General features: G+C 46.7%; 1 protein-coding gene across 5 annotated transcripts in view; it reads right to left on the bottom strand.

Moving 5' to 3' along the window:
* LOC125149073 (protein HIRA) overlaps positions 1-14,725 on the bottom strand; it is a 93,488-nt gene that overhangs the window by 48,446 nt on the left and 30,317 nt on the right. For all 5 annotated transcript variants that reach the window (XM_047827663.1, XM_047827664.1, XM_047827666.1 and 2 more), the window contains 8 exons: positions 11,836-11,931; positions 10,508-10,668; positions 8,520-8,687; positions 6,709-6,822; positions 4,664-4,734; positions 3,908-4,013; positions 1,842-2,057; positions 817-902 (listed from right to left, as the gene is read on the bottom strand). In XM_047827663.1, coding sequence (XP_047683619.1) covers positions 817-902; positions 1,842-2,057; positions 3,908-4,013; positions 4,664-4,734; positions 6,709-6,822; positions 8,520-8,687; positions 10,508-10,668; positions 11,836-11,931 — 1,018 coding nt within the window. The remainder of the gene's footprint in view (positions 1-816; positions 903-1,841; positions 2,058-3,907; positions 4,014-4,663; positions 4,735-6,708; positions 6,823-8,519; positions 8,688-10,507; positions 10,669-11,835; positions 11,932-14,725) is intronic.

Raw genomic sequence — 14,725 nt, 5'->3', positions numbered from 1 at the left:
CTGACTACAGACTCTGAGACAACAGCAAATGGTGACTGAGTCCACTTTTCCCCTACTTTTCCCCCTCAGGGAAATGTGCCTCAGAGCCCTACTCTCTGTCCAGTAATTCCACTTCTGGGAAGTATCCTGTGGTAACAGTCATGGGTGTGCTCAAAGATTAATTTACAATCACAAAACACTGGACACAAACTACAAGTCTACACTTAAGGGGCTGGTCAAGTAAATCATGGTGCATTCACAACCTGGGAACCTGGACAATCAGCAAGTCTTTGCTTCAGAGGACTATTTATTAAAATGGATGCAAGGTCAAGATACAGGAACAGGTGGGGAAAAAGACCGGAGATACAGATACCAAAATGTTAACAGCAATTATATCTGAGAGACTAGATTAAGGGTAATGTTTATATCCTTCTTTGGGTTTTTACTATTCAAAAATGTGTATAAAATGGCAAAATGAAACAAAAAAAAAATCAGTCCGACTTCTCTCCCTGGTTTCTTCAATGCCCCACCAACAATGAGGCAGAACTGGCCGTGTGGACACACAGGCCCTGTGAAGATGCCCTTGCCTTCCAGCCTGTCACAGGCTCCTCCCAGCCCACCTTCTGCATGAGTCAAATGTGCATAAGGGCTCTGCAGGAAGCACAGGGCTTTGAGGCTGGTGGGAAGCTGGGCTCTACTCCCCCATTTCCAGATTCTAGGGGTCGGATTGACCCAAGAGCCTGTGAAGACCCTGATTATGAAAGTGCTAACTGGTGAAAGGAGAGAGGAAGAACTCCCCAGATAAAGCCACAGAAAGCTCGGTGAGTGAATAAGTACCCGGTGTCCAGCTGTGCTATGCAGAGAGGTGTGATTCTTCTGCGACCATCTGCAGTCCGAGTCTCAACTTGTTTCTTCAAAAGATTCTGGCAAAATAGAGTGACATATATGAATGGAAAACTTTCTGCCAAGCACCTCCACATATAAAAAAATAAGGCTTCTAAGGAAATGAATTCTAACTTCCTTTTCTATGGCCTTCTGGGCCAACTAAACTCAGCCACTGAGCAAGCATTTTTGTCAGGGTGAGCATTCAACTTCCTGCACGGTAAAGCAGCAATGACAGAAAGCTCCCAGTTGAACTGGCTTCAGTACCTTGCTCTTATCACCTGCACTGCAGGCCTGGCCAGGTTTCCTAGGCAGTGAGCATATGCCAGTCTGGCCACTCTCAACCAGCAGCCAGGGGGCTCAATGAGGGAACAAACAAATGAAACCTGTATCCGTGAGCCACTCTTGTCTCTAAGTTGTGATTTGCAAATCTTCTTTCATCAGAGTCATTTCTTCTACTGAAGGCTCATAAAACCAAAGGTTCCCAGGCACACATTGTGTCCAAATTACAGATTTGTTGCCCTGTATAGGTCCTGGAGATCATTTAAGTTCCCCAGGTGATCCTGACGTTTCCTGCTCTGTTCCTGCCCCATCTCCACCCCCTCTCCCAGTGAGACATGGGCTTCCAGAGGAAGAAGGGGGAACCCATTGATATATCCTAAGGATAGAACCTGACACCCACTGTTCTCAGTATCTAAAATTTCCTAGAAAGGCTAGAAGTGAGGTTTGGAAGCTCCTATAAGAAATGATATCCTCTACAGAGGCCTTTGATAAAGTGCCTTAGGCCCCATTACTACCTCATGCAGCTGATGGCAATGGGGCCAAGTGGCCCCAAACTGGCTTACCCCTGGGTCCTGTTCTAGGCACAGCATACACCTGCTTACCGAATTGTGTCTGTGCTATGTTCAGACCGCTTGTTCCCCCTGCTCTGTCCCTGGGTGTGTACCCATGTCCTCAGGGCTATGGGAATGAGCCCTCACCTTCCTAATGTCTTCTAGACTCTCCCCATTGACAACGCCAGCAACTGAGGTAGCTGAACTTGTCTCTCTGGCCGAGGCACTCTTGTGGTCCAGCTGCTGTTGTTGCTGCCTGCGCTGGTATTTGAGCATCTCTGGGTTCTCGATGACAGCTGTGGACAGCTGGGCCTCAGTCATGATGGCCAAGCTCTTGCCATAGGTAGACTGGTGAATGCGGCTCTAGGGGAAGCAGAGAGAAGTGCAACAGAGCAGCTGTGAGCAGCAACGTGGTGGCTAGTGCCCACCAGTGGGTGAGTTGCGTGTTGACTCTCCTGGTTCTGAGAATGGAAAGGGTCTTGGGCAGTGGTCCCAGGTTCTTAAATCACCCCAAGTACCCCAAACACTTTTTGGGAATCAGACACTGAAGTTCAGAGCCTTCTCACACCATTCTTGTTTGCTGTCATCAGTTCCATGTGAATGGAAGTTACCATGGGGCTGCTAACAGTATCTAAGAGTAAGGGAATGTTGGCATAGCAAACCTGGGGAAATCTTTCTCTTCCTCTCCTGTCCCCCAACATGTCCTGACCCTTCTGAGCAGGGTCCCTCCCTTCACCTTCCTAGGTCTCATTAATTCAATGCCACAACAAGCTGGACAGGACCCCATGTTGGCAGGGATAGCATCCCCAGCACGTTAGAGTGACTGGTGTGATGAAGAGTAGACTCACAAGGAAGGCCTAATGACCAACACGGAGGCCAGCAGGACATATGCCTCACAGCAGAGGATGCTGGGCAGGGGGAGGTCACGCCTTGGGATTCGTTTCTGCAGGGCCTGGTGTGTTGTGTGTGGCTGGGAACTTCCCTCCTTTGCTACCTGTCCCTTCTGACCTCAATCCCTCCCCTGGAATCTGGAGGAGAATTCAGAATCTGGCAGATGTTTACCTGTGTGTCTCAAATATGGGGTCCCTGCCTGCCATTTGGGAAAAGGTAAACTAGATGGCATTATTTTGTAGCCCTCCCTGCCACTGCCCTCCACCAGACTCTCCAATGGGGAGGAGAATGCATAAGGGTCCCAGGTTACCTGATGACAGTGACAAGGCAGAAAGACCTGAAGCCACTGAGACACTCATCCCTTCATTGACAAGTGACTCTTGGGGTGCCAGGCCATTTTAGGTGCTGTCATCAAGGCAGACCCCTATGCCCAAGGGGTTTACTTCATAGCATGAAGTCCACACAGTAGCTTATGAGGGAGCCTCTACCAGTAATTGCAGCTCGAAGGGGAGAGCTGCCCACCTGCTCTGGGCTTTCACAAGGCTCCTTTCAGACAAATGAATACATCCCACTGAGTGGTGGCAAAGGCCCATCTGTAGAAATGTCTGCCTTCTAAGTCTATGGTCCATAAAGCAGGGCCTTTCCTAAAGTCCTTGAAGAAGGGCACATGGGTCACCCTGTCCTGGGCAGAGAGCACAGAGGGGAGGAAGCCTATGGGCCTGGCCCATGGTTCTGTTCTCATAATTAAGCGTTGTGTATGGTCTTGGCGAAGAGTCACACTATTTTCTGAGGCTTAGTTACCTTGTTGATAAAATGAATGAGACTTGCCTTGAAGGGTTTTATAGAATTCAAATGAAATAATACATGCAAAATACATGGCCCAGAGTCTGGCGTGCAGCAAGTGCTAAGAAACCATCAATGTTACTGCTCTATGGCAACTATGTTTGTATGACACAATGGGGAAAGGGACGTGAACAGGAACCCTTAGGAGTCACTCTTGCTATCTCCCACATGTGAAAACATCCCAGTGTGTGGCTAATTATCACCTCAAGAACAGATGCCCAAAGTTGTTTTATTCTTAGTTCCAGAACTGATTTCTGACATGAATGAGAGCCTCATCTTTATTTAATCTATTTTGTAAAAAAAAAAAAAAAAAAATTACCATCTGTACGAGACAAATACCCAAGAATACTTTAAGAAACAATGTGTCTGTGTATGTCCTAAGGAGAGGGTCCAATCGAAGGGGCTGTGGTGGCCATTTCTGTGGCCCAAGAGCAAGCACAGCACTCAGGCTACCAGCTGGAGGTGTACTGTTCTCCTACCTTCTCCTCCTCGCTCAGGGGGTCTCCAAGCTCATCCTGGGAGAAATCTAGAAACGCCACAGAGCCATCCATGGAGCACACCAAGATGCCCAGCCCATTCAGAGTCCTGAAAAAGATGGCTATCAGCAGTCTGGGAGCAAGTCCCTATGGGGCTTAACCACACCTCCAAGGCTGGACTGAGAGGGTAGCATGCAGGGTTCTTCTCAGATGCCAGAAACCCCTTGTTCCCTTCTATGGCATTCCTTGGTAGGGTGGGGGCAGGGGAGACAATCACACTGCAGAAGGTTCTGGTGCCCTTTAGTTCTTTGCACATGTACAAAGTATCTCTCACCATGTATTCTGTAAGAATTTCACTTTTATTTATTTTGAAACCATGTTTTAAAAAAACATGAGGGAATATACATCTAAATGAGGTCATTGAGAAGCAACAAGTGTGTCTTCATACCTATGCTAATCTGGTTCATGCAATGACAGAGTGAAGTAAAACCAGGATCACAGCACTTTTTCCCCAAATGTCAGTTTGCCTGAGGAAGTATTTTCCAGGGGCAAATGCCAACAAAGCAGGAAGCACAGCAGCTGACACTCTCCCAATGTCAGGCCCAAGCTGCCCTTTCTTGAATCATTTGCTCTGGCTACCACACCTGGGGAGGGGGGTGGCCCTGACTGCCTGACCCCAGACACATCTGGAAGGCCTCATGTTCCTGTGTGTAGCTTCTCTTTTCCTAGCCTGTGCACTGTAATAAGAATCCATCTTACCAGGAAATATCCATGATGGATTTGTCGAATAGTTCATGGATGACAACCAAAGGCCGTTTCAGACACGTGAGCTGGAAGGAAAGAAGCAGCAAAGGTTAATGTAATGAACAAAAACTGTTTTTCGTGCACTCAGTTCTCTTAATACCAACAGTCCTAGAAGCTTGGTCTGAGTTTTTGTTGACATACAAGGCATATTCAAATCTATTCAAATAGCAACCAGCAAGATCCAAACCTGTGCAAACCAAAACCTGACATTTTAGTGTGGTCTCTGTCTGAAGGGCTCGCTGTAGTCTGGCTGGGGAGATGGCTTCATAATGGACAATCTAGAAGGGAGAATGGGGTTCCAGAAAGGCCATGACCTGAGCAGAAGTTTACAAGCAAGGGATGGGATGCCAAGGCCTGGGCAGAAGATGAGGCAGCAAAAGTAGTGCCCAGGACAGGAAAACAGCCTCAGAGAAGCCAGCACATCTCCTCTTGGCCCAAGGAGTTCTGGTACATACATATGCAAAGCTGGGTATAACCGGTTACATACATCCCACGGGCTCATTCTACAAAGTATGTGCAGATAGTTCAGAAACACCAAAAACAGTTTAAGTTGCCCTGAATCCAGATCTAAAGTTAACCACTATTAACACTTGGATGAGTTATTTTCTTTCGGTCTTTCTTGTGCAAATATTTTATTCTTTGGCACATGATAACTTTTTTATTTAATACATTATGTCATTAAACACCCTGTAAAAACCTGTCTTTGATGACTGCACAAGATTCACCACATGCACACTTATATCTAGTCACTCAAAGTTTGGGCTATGTGCTGTTTCCCTGTTCCCACAGCTCATATACTAGTGTCTGGCCACCCTGCTGACAAGGTCCTGGGGCCACAGTGCGGTGGGTGGGAGGGAACACCTTTTGCATGGCTCCCATCAAGTGCTGCTTCTATAGGGGAAGAGTTGCTGTGGCCACCCTAGTCCCGAGGAAAGGGAGTCTGAACTACCTGGAATCCACAGAAGACTCTTGTCCTTACTCTAATTCCGCTTCCAGAAAAAAAATAGCACTGTCTCTCCTCCCAAAAATGTGCCTACAGACCACTCAGAAATCTGGAACCTTTATGAACATCTGACCTCAGCATTCTAAGAAAATGAATATATGATCAGTGATGTTTTGGGTAAAGCACCACAAATGAAACTCCAGGCCAGAAGGAGCCCAGGAAGAACACACCTGGAACTACCTATGGTAGGGTTCAGGTTCTGAAATGTCACATGAATACGGGCCTAAAAAAAAAAAAAAATCAGTGTACACACAGCAATCAATTTCTCTGTGACAAAGAACTGTAATAAATGCTGCCAGAGGATAACCTTCAAGTCTACAACTGTAAGTCCACTCTGCTTACAGGGAACTTGTAATTAGTTAGCAATAAACTAATGCCAAATTAGCTAAATGCTAATGCTAAATGCGACAACACACATGAATCTCAACAATATTATGCCAAGTGAAAGCAATGCAGGACATAAAAAGTAAACACTGCACAACTCATCAATGTGACAGACATTGTTGGAGTGGCTGCCTTGGCCAAGGGGTGTTGGGAAGTAGGTTCTTGACTGGGCAGGGATGAGGCGTTCTGGGGTGGTGGTTACACTGGTGTAAACATGTATGACAATGCATTGACCTGTATACTTCAGGTGAATACATTTGCTGTAGGTTATATAAGGACACAAAGTTTTTCTAAAAGGAAGCAAACATAGCATGCCAACTGAAGGTATTCCCTGAATCTGGACATAAGAGTTGCTCTGACTGGGGCTCAGGGTGGCCTCTCCTAGCTCGCCCCAAGCCTAGTCTTCAGCACTTCCTTCCTCCTGGGGTAATGAGAGGGCCTGACCCCAGATCTGGGGCAGAAACACACACTGAGCACCACTGAAAGTGGAGGGTAGGGGAGTCACTCCAAGCCTCTGGGCTCTGCCTCCTTCACTAGTTCCTTCTCCTTTGCCCTGCAGGAGCCACAAAAGGTCTTGGTGGGGGAGGTGGGGAGGGAAGGAGTGGGGGCTCACCCAGACAGAGAGAGAACGGTCCTTGCTGCCAACAGCACAGCAGCAATATGGGCAGCTGGGCTTTGCAGAACTCCCATTCTTCTGCTTCTTTTTGAAGATTTTTGGGTTGAATTTCTAAACCAAATAACAAATGTTAAAATAATTAATCAAGCATCAAGCACAAACCCTATGCCCAGTATCAGAAATACAGCACAATACCAGTCTGTTGGTGGGAAACCCACACTGACATTCTCCCAGCCCCAGGCACTCAGCATACTTTATTTCATCTTCAGAACTACCCAGGAGGCATTTTGCTGAGGATGAAATGGAGTCTCAGAGAGGCCAGGAAACATGGGCCAAGTCACCCAATGAGTAAGTGGTGAGACAAGGATTTGAGGCTGGCTCTACCAACTCTCCATTTCTGGGCTTGCAGCCAGGTTGATGGCATGGGAGCTACTGAAGCTTGCTCTCTGAATTCCTCCTGGCCTGGGCAAGGCCAGTTCCAGGATGTGGCTTTAGGGATAAGGTCCTGACAGAGGTCAATGGGACTGTCAGATGTCTACTCCATTAATCCCTTCCCCTTCACTGTAGTTGTTGCTCGGAGTCAAAACTAGCAGATGCTGATCAGCCCCGCATGACCTCACTTGGCCAGGACAATGGCTAAGTCACGCTAAAGTGCACTCTGGGGTTTATCCTCAGTGTAACCTGGGTGCTGCTTTTGGCAAGGCTGGAAGCACACAGAGAGCTCCCTGCCACATTCCTGAATTGAAAGGGGTGGGAACTCTAGAATCAGAGCTGGAATCCCCACGCCAGGACAACTGAGGAGGAAAGGTGGCTCCGGGGAGCCTGATGTCAGCTGGCCTGGCCCAGAGGGGTTCTAATCCCAGAGGCTAGGCAAGAATAGCCAGGTGCACAGAGACTAGAAACATAGAACCTGGAGGTGTGCATCCTGGGCTTGAGTCTTGGCTACCCTGGGTTGGCTGAGAGGCCTCAGTACCATGATCTCACAAAACTACTCTTAAACAGTGCCTGTGAGGACCACTTGACAGAGTCATGTGGAAGCACCATGCTAACCCGAAGCAGTGATTTTTCAAATATTTTAGTAACAAGGGCCTGGCTTTGAACAAAGTCCTACATGGGCTCTAATACAAAAAAAAATTAAGGAAGTAATATTTTATTTGTATAAAAGTTATAAATATTTTAAACTACAATATACAATATTTATCATGAATTTAAACAACGGTAAGGATGAGCCCATTTTAAGGAATACAAAAAAACTGAGATCAGAGTCCTGGATGATCCTTCACTTTTACCAACCTTTAGCCCACCAACTTATTTTCTTCGTTTTGGTTGCCCAGTGCTGAGAAAATCCTCGTTAATAGTAGCCCGCATCTGCTGGCTCCCATGTCGACTGGGCGGGGCAACTCCAGACTCAGGTGATCCACAGCACGGCCTCATAGCTATGACTGTCCAGTGCTGGGGTGCAGGAACATGTGCTCAACAGGCACATGGACTGCACCTGTGCTCCCGAGTCTGGCTCCTGGGGCACTTGTCAGGACCAGCATGCTTGAGCACCGTGACCTGACCCAAATGTGTAAAAAGGCTAGTGTGGAGCTACAGTGTTCCCAATCACAGATTGATTTTGGTGATACTCATTAAAACATGTGAATATATATTGTTCTGTAAAATCACTTCAAAAACTGTGAAACGTAAGTATTTAAAATGAAACAAGGATGTGGCATGTGCTGACTCTCAGAGCCCACCACCACAGTCCCACATTTGACCCAGCCTTGAGGCAAGGCACCTCCCAGGCTGAGGCTAAGCACACTCACAACAACAGTCACAGCTTTCCGGTGCCCGACAAAGTCCATGTTGGTCTTCCAGCCCTCCCGTTCAATGATCTGGGCAGTGGGGCCAGAGTTGTTCATGGCGTGGGCAGACACCAGGTAGTGCCCGTCAGGTGACCAGCTGAGCCGCAACACATGGGTTGTCCCTCCACACTGAAAGAAACATCTGCAATTGGAAGGAGCTCAAAGCCAATTGTGTGACCAACACTGTGGCCTCAAGAATAGAGGTGAATTCTGATTTATAAATGTAGGATAGCGGAGCATGTACCCAAGCTTCTGGCTACATGAATAGCTGTAACTCCAGTCTCTCCAGATGATGTAACAAAAAAGGTGCTGTTAGATGAGACTGGGAGCTGCAGCATCCTACACTCCCCTACGGGAGCTGAACACCACACAGTGGCATAGGCCTCAGGGGATCTGCAGGACAGCCACCTCTTTTAACTCTCAATTCTGCATGGGTCAAATCTATCTGGTCACCGACCTCTTTCTTCTGCCCAGCATGTTAACCCTACCACATGAGGTCTGCAGAACATTCACTTCTGTGGAAGAAGAGTCCTATGGACCCTCAGGAGCCAGTCTCTGTGAGGCAGCCAGTAACCATGAGCCACTATGTGCTCTCTCGAGCCTGCCTCCTCAACTGAAGCCTGGTGGTGTTACTAGCAAAGGAGAAGAGCTTCATAAAGTCCATATCAACTGTAAAACACATAGCAGAAAGGCACTGTTTACCTGACCTGGTCTAGGGCTGAAACAAGACATCTTTCCACATTATTATTACTGCAAAGTAAGATGATATGGGCCATAAAACCAGCCCCCTAAAGCTCAAGGTTGGCTTAGGGCAGTTTTAAAGACTTAAGAGTCAAGATCTTGGCCTCATAGCCCCAAAAGAGGGCAGGACAAGGTGGGGCCTGAATGCAGTGACACATCTGCCTCAACTTCCAGCTGGGTCACAGACCCAGGCAGGACAGGCTGACCCCAGAGGCTGAGGAGTCCTGTCTGCTCCCACTGGGACTCCAAACACCCCTGCCCATCTTCCATAACTGCCCACAGGAGCCTCGCTAGTGGGACCCCACTGACTAGTCACTGGAACCTTGAGGAGGAGCCCCAAAAGGCATGAAGGCCCATGTCCCCAGTTCCAGACTATAGCCAAGAAGGGCAAGATTAAGTAGGGTGAATAACAGTGCTAATGTGGTGCTGTTGGTTTGGGGAAAACGGAATACATGATTTCCACCTTCCTTCTACAGCCAGCCCTGAACCGTGGGGGAATGTCTATTCCTCCTGCAAAACTTTGCTCACAGCCCTACCTCTGAGAAGCCTTCCCTGATGCGATCACTGCTCCTGGGCTATTTCTGCACATTCTGAACAACTCCACCACCATGCTCACAACTGATGTGAAAGTCTATCTTTCCCACCAGGGTCTAAGCTTCAAGGGAGAGACTCCATCTTAGTCCACTTTCATTTCATTTGCCTAATACTGCCCTTCTCACAGTAGGCACTTAAGATCTGATTCCATATGAAATGAGAACCCAAATAAAGGAAGAGACAGTAAAATACTTTACAAGTCACTGCAGTTCAACCTCTAGACATTGTGCACACTGTACTCATAACGCTAGCCTAGAAAGATGTTGGATGGCCTGCAGAGTACAAGTCAGTGAGCAAAGCCACAGCACAGTTAGGAAAAATAAAAGAGAGGGTCTCCTCCACCTGTGTGGCACAATGGTGAGGGAGCATTGCTAAGGGGTTTTCTTCAGCTTTTTCTCACTTCAAAGTTGGACATTTAATACCATCTGAGAAATGAAAGATTTTCATCATCTGACTCTTTGGGGCAGAGGGCCTGCTCCAGAGAACGCTGACCAGTCTGCTCAGGCCCTGGAACTCCGCATTCACCCATGAGGTCTGGACCCCAGCCAGTTCCTCCTCTGTGCACTGAGGCCAGTGGGGGCTGATGGACCAAGCTCGCTGGGCTGGATCCTTACCTCATCAAAAGGCTTGGTGATGCTGGTCTCCAACTGCCAGTCCAGCGTTCTCCACACCTTCAGGCTGCGGTCGTCAGCTTGAGAGGCAATGTATTTACCAACAGGGTCCCAGGTCAACCCCTTTACCAACCCAGAATGGCCTCTCAGAGTAGCGAGAATTTCTGTGGAGAAAAAGAAGAGATTGGAAAGGTATTAGCTAGGGGAAAATGATGAGTCTGTCTAAACATGAGCTGCAATCCATGGGCTATGGAATGGTTAGCCAAGAGAAGGGACCTCAGGAGTCTACCTTCGTCAGCTCCCACCCCTGGGCACAAGCAGAAGAGCCCCCTAATCTGATCTCTATCAAGGCAAAGCAACTTGAAGGAAGGACTGCACCCAGGAGGCAGGCACGATGCATGAGCCCCCTAAAGGGCAGGCAAGCAGGGACACAGGCTTGGGCCAGAGGCAAATTCTGCCTCTTGGACTTGTCTGTAGTTGGTAGCTCTGCCAGTGGTTTCCCTTTCTGAACAGAAGGTCATGCCCACCTGAGCTCTGACATCAGCATTTCTGATGTGAACCTCCCTGGCAGCTCCCCCATAAGGAGCTGGCCTGACAGCTCAGGGGAAAGGGCACCGTGCTAAAAGTCCTTTGTAAGTCATCACTGAGACAAAGGTGTGTGGGACGGCACATCCTAGGGATCTATAATCTAAATACTACTCCAGCACTCCATGACCAGGATGAAAATGGACCTACACATCTTGGTGGCTTATAAAGAGAGAAAATGACTTGGATCAAGGTCACGGGGGATGCTTCTTAGCCCATGAAGAAAACATATTTCAGATACTAGCAGAAAGAGGATATGTATCTTACCAGTTTTAATCTGCAGTGATATGCCAGGTTATGCCATCTGTTGTGACTTTAAACACATTAATAAGAAAAACAATCTTTTGCAAAACTGGATTTGTTAGCCTGTATGTGCTCAAAGGCTTCAGAGAGTAGATGGCAACTGAGCGAAGGCCGGACCCCAGTGGCGGGAAGCCATACCCTCAAGGGCATATGTGTATGTGCGGGTGCCAGGTGCCCAAGTACATGCGATGCCATCCTATCAGCCTCATGATCTGCAGCACATCCATGCTAACACTCATTTATAATTTTCTTTAACATAAACCTCTTTTAAAACCTTAAACAAATGTCAATGATGCAGAACAAAAGAATGGAGTCTCTGACAAGACAATGTGAATCCTCATCCACTATGAGACACTTGTTGCCACCAGCCTAAGGAGACCAAGAGCCCATGCTGCTCCAGATGAGCGGCCCATTTCTGCCACCACCCAGTCAGAGGCCCAGACCTGGGAACTTCACAGCGTTCCAGATGACGACAGTGTTATCCACGCTGCACGAGGCCAGCCAGGCATCATGGGGAGACCATGCTACATCCATTACATCTGGAAGACAGAGGGCTGGTAGTGAGTCTCTTACCTGGTGCACAGACTTGGCTAGGGGGGTACTCAGCAACGCCTGTCTGCCAAGTGGGCCCGTACCCCTAGCATTCCATGTCTGAGGAAACTTGAGATCATAACTAGACTATTTCTTAAAAACCAATCTGCAAAACTTCCCCACTAATGTTTTTGAATTGGTCATGACATTTGAAGCATCCAAGTGACCTCAATCACCCCTTTGACAGATGAGGCAACTGAGGATCATAGCTGAGAGGTTGGGGCTACGTAGAACCCTGGCTCTGACACCTGCTGGGTCTGTGGCCTCAGGCTCACTAAGCTTGCTTCTCTGATCCCAATTGGGCCTGAGAGCCCTTTGAGCACTACAGGTACAGCACCTGGCAGAATGTCTGGCACACAGCGCTCAATAGGTACCAAATGAGTGGGACCATCTTCAGGCCCTTCGCACAAACCAGACCTCATCTCCAAGATCCTGCCAGAGCATCCCTCCCCTACAGAGCCCCCAAACAAAATTATTCATATTCACTTCTTTTGTGACTCAGTTTTCTCATGTGTAAAATGCAGATTAAAAAAAAAACAAAAAACTAAGCTCAGAGGGTTATTACAGGGATTAAATGTGAAAAAGTGCTGTAGCACGGTGCCAGGCACACACCAAGGCATTGATATAGATCAGCTGTGACAGTGACAATGACCAGGCCCATCTCGCCATCCAGGTGTGACTTTTTTCTAACCTCTGTGCCTGGTGCAGTGCTAGGTATGAGAATGGCTGATGAGAGATGAAGAAACAGAAACACGGCATCAAGTTAACAGCTTTCTAGTCCTCTCCTCACAGGACTTTTTTAAATGTGTAAGCAAAATATTCAAAAGTTCTATTTTGTTTTTTTCTATTTTTAAAAAAAATCTTCAGGGACAGCTTAATGCATTTTTTCCCACATGGTATTGTACTTGGTATTTCACACAGCATACACACTAGTGTGCTGCACTTAGTATTCTTTTTAATTAAAAAAATGTTTGAGAGAGGAAGAGAGTGTGCATGAGAATGGGGAGGGAGGGAGGGAGGGAGGGAGGGAGGGAGGGAGAAGGAATCCCAACCAAGCTCCACACTGTCACAGCAGAGCCCGATGAGGGGTTCAATCTCCTGAACTATGAGATCATTACCTGAGCTGAAATCAAGAGTCAGATGTTTAACTGACTGAGCCACCCAGCCACCCCATGCATTTAGTATTCTAATAGCCTATGTGATCCTGAGGGCTTCTCCTGTTTTGCTCTGCATCCTTTGTCTTTTTAAAATTTATTTAAAAAGAAAATTTTTTTTTTTAACATTTATTTATTTTTGAGACAGAGAGAGACAGAGCATGAACAGGGGAGGGTCAGAGAGACAGAGGGAGACACAGAATCTGAAACAGGCTCCAGGCTCTGAGCTGTCAGCACAGAGCCCGACGTGGGGCTTGAACTCACAGACCGTGAGATCATGACCTGAGCCGAAGTCAGACGCTTAACCGACTGAGCCACCCAAGCGCCCCTGCATCCTTTGTCTTTGAGAGCATTCACTACCATAAATAGACCTCATTTAACAATGAACTATAACTGGCTTCCATGTTTTCATGCTAATGAACACACAGCCATATGCCACTCTCTACACTCTGGTTTATTTCTTGTGACTGATGTGGCAAAGTGGGACTCTGGGTAGAAGGCCTAAAGGTTTTCCTAAGTCTAGACTCTCTTAACCCTGTAGACTGCATTCCAGAGACCTCTAGAACTTTACACTTTTATAAGCAGAATGTCCATTTCAAATTCTCTTATTAGCTTGAGGGTTATGATTTTTCCCTTCTAACTTATGAAGTACATTTTTATATTTTAACTTCACTTTGATTAGTAATGAAAGTGAAGATTTTTCACATATTTGTCTAACAAAGTTGTCTTCTTAGACTATTTTCTTCCTTTCTCGTCTGTTGGGAGGTTTTTTGTGCAGCAGGTCTGACAAACACAAATGTAGTGCCTATAAAAATGAGGAATAGGAACCTCCTCTAGGAGCTTCCAGGCCAGGAGGGGCAAATGTTTAAACATCAGAATTTCACTGTAGTACCTAAGTCTTAGAGCAGAGAAGTAGTCAGCTGAGAATTCCAGAAAGGAGATTTCATTTTCTTAGCAATTTTCATAGACTATTGATAATACAGGCATTAGCTGCAAATTCTATCAGTTTTAACTTCCTAACACCGCAGGCGATTTATGACGTAAAGTCTGTTATTCTCCTTAGTGATGTCTTTTATTGCCTGTTAACCTTCAAAAATACTCTCTCTGCTAGAGGTTTGATAAATATTCAATTCTTCTGCAACAATCCAATTGTTTTCTTCTGCTTTAATTATTTAGAATGTTTCTCTCTTTAATATCTGGAATTTATTTCAGTGCATGCTGTACTTAGTGAAGCTCTATATTACTCTCCCCTCATCCACAAACTGTATAATGGTTATTCTATCACTTGTGATAGAATGTCCATAATTGATAACTGATGCCTCCTTCACAATACGTCAAGTTGTTAGGTACATGTACCTGACTTCCATGTTGGTTAAGTTTTGGTCCCAAACCCATGACATTTTAAATCACTGAAGCTTTGAATGTTTTCTTCCACAACCTTCCTTATAATTCCGAATGCCCTTCAGAGTCACTGCTAAGTTATGCTGTAAATCCACATAAGTGACATAATTTTCTCCCTAAACCCCTGTTTTGGAGTTTTAGTCTTCAGACTATACCACTCCCTCTCCTTCCCATTGCACATCTACAT

Source organism: Prionailurus viverrinus, chromosome D3 (genome assembly GCF_022837055.1).
Source record: "Prionailurus viverrinus isolate Anna chromosome D3, UM_Priviv_1.0, whole genome shotgun sequence".
Classification (NCBI taxonomy): Eukaryota; Metazoa; Chordata; class Mammalia; order Carnivora; family Felidae; genus Prionailurus; species Prionailurus viverrinus.
Note: the sequence above shows the minus strand (reverse complement) of the source record. Positions and strands in the feature narration are given on the sequence as shown.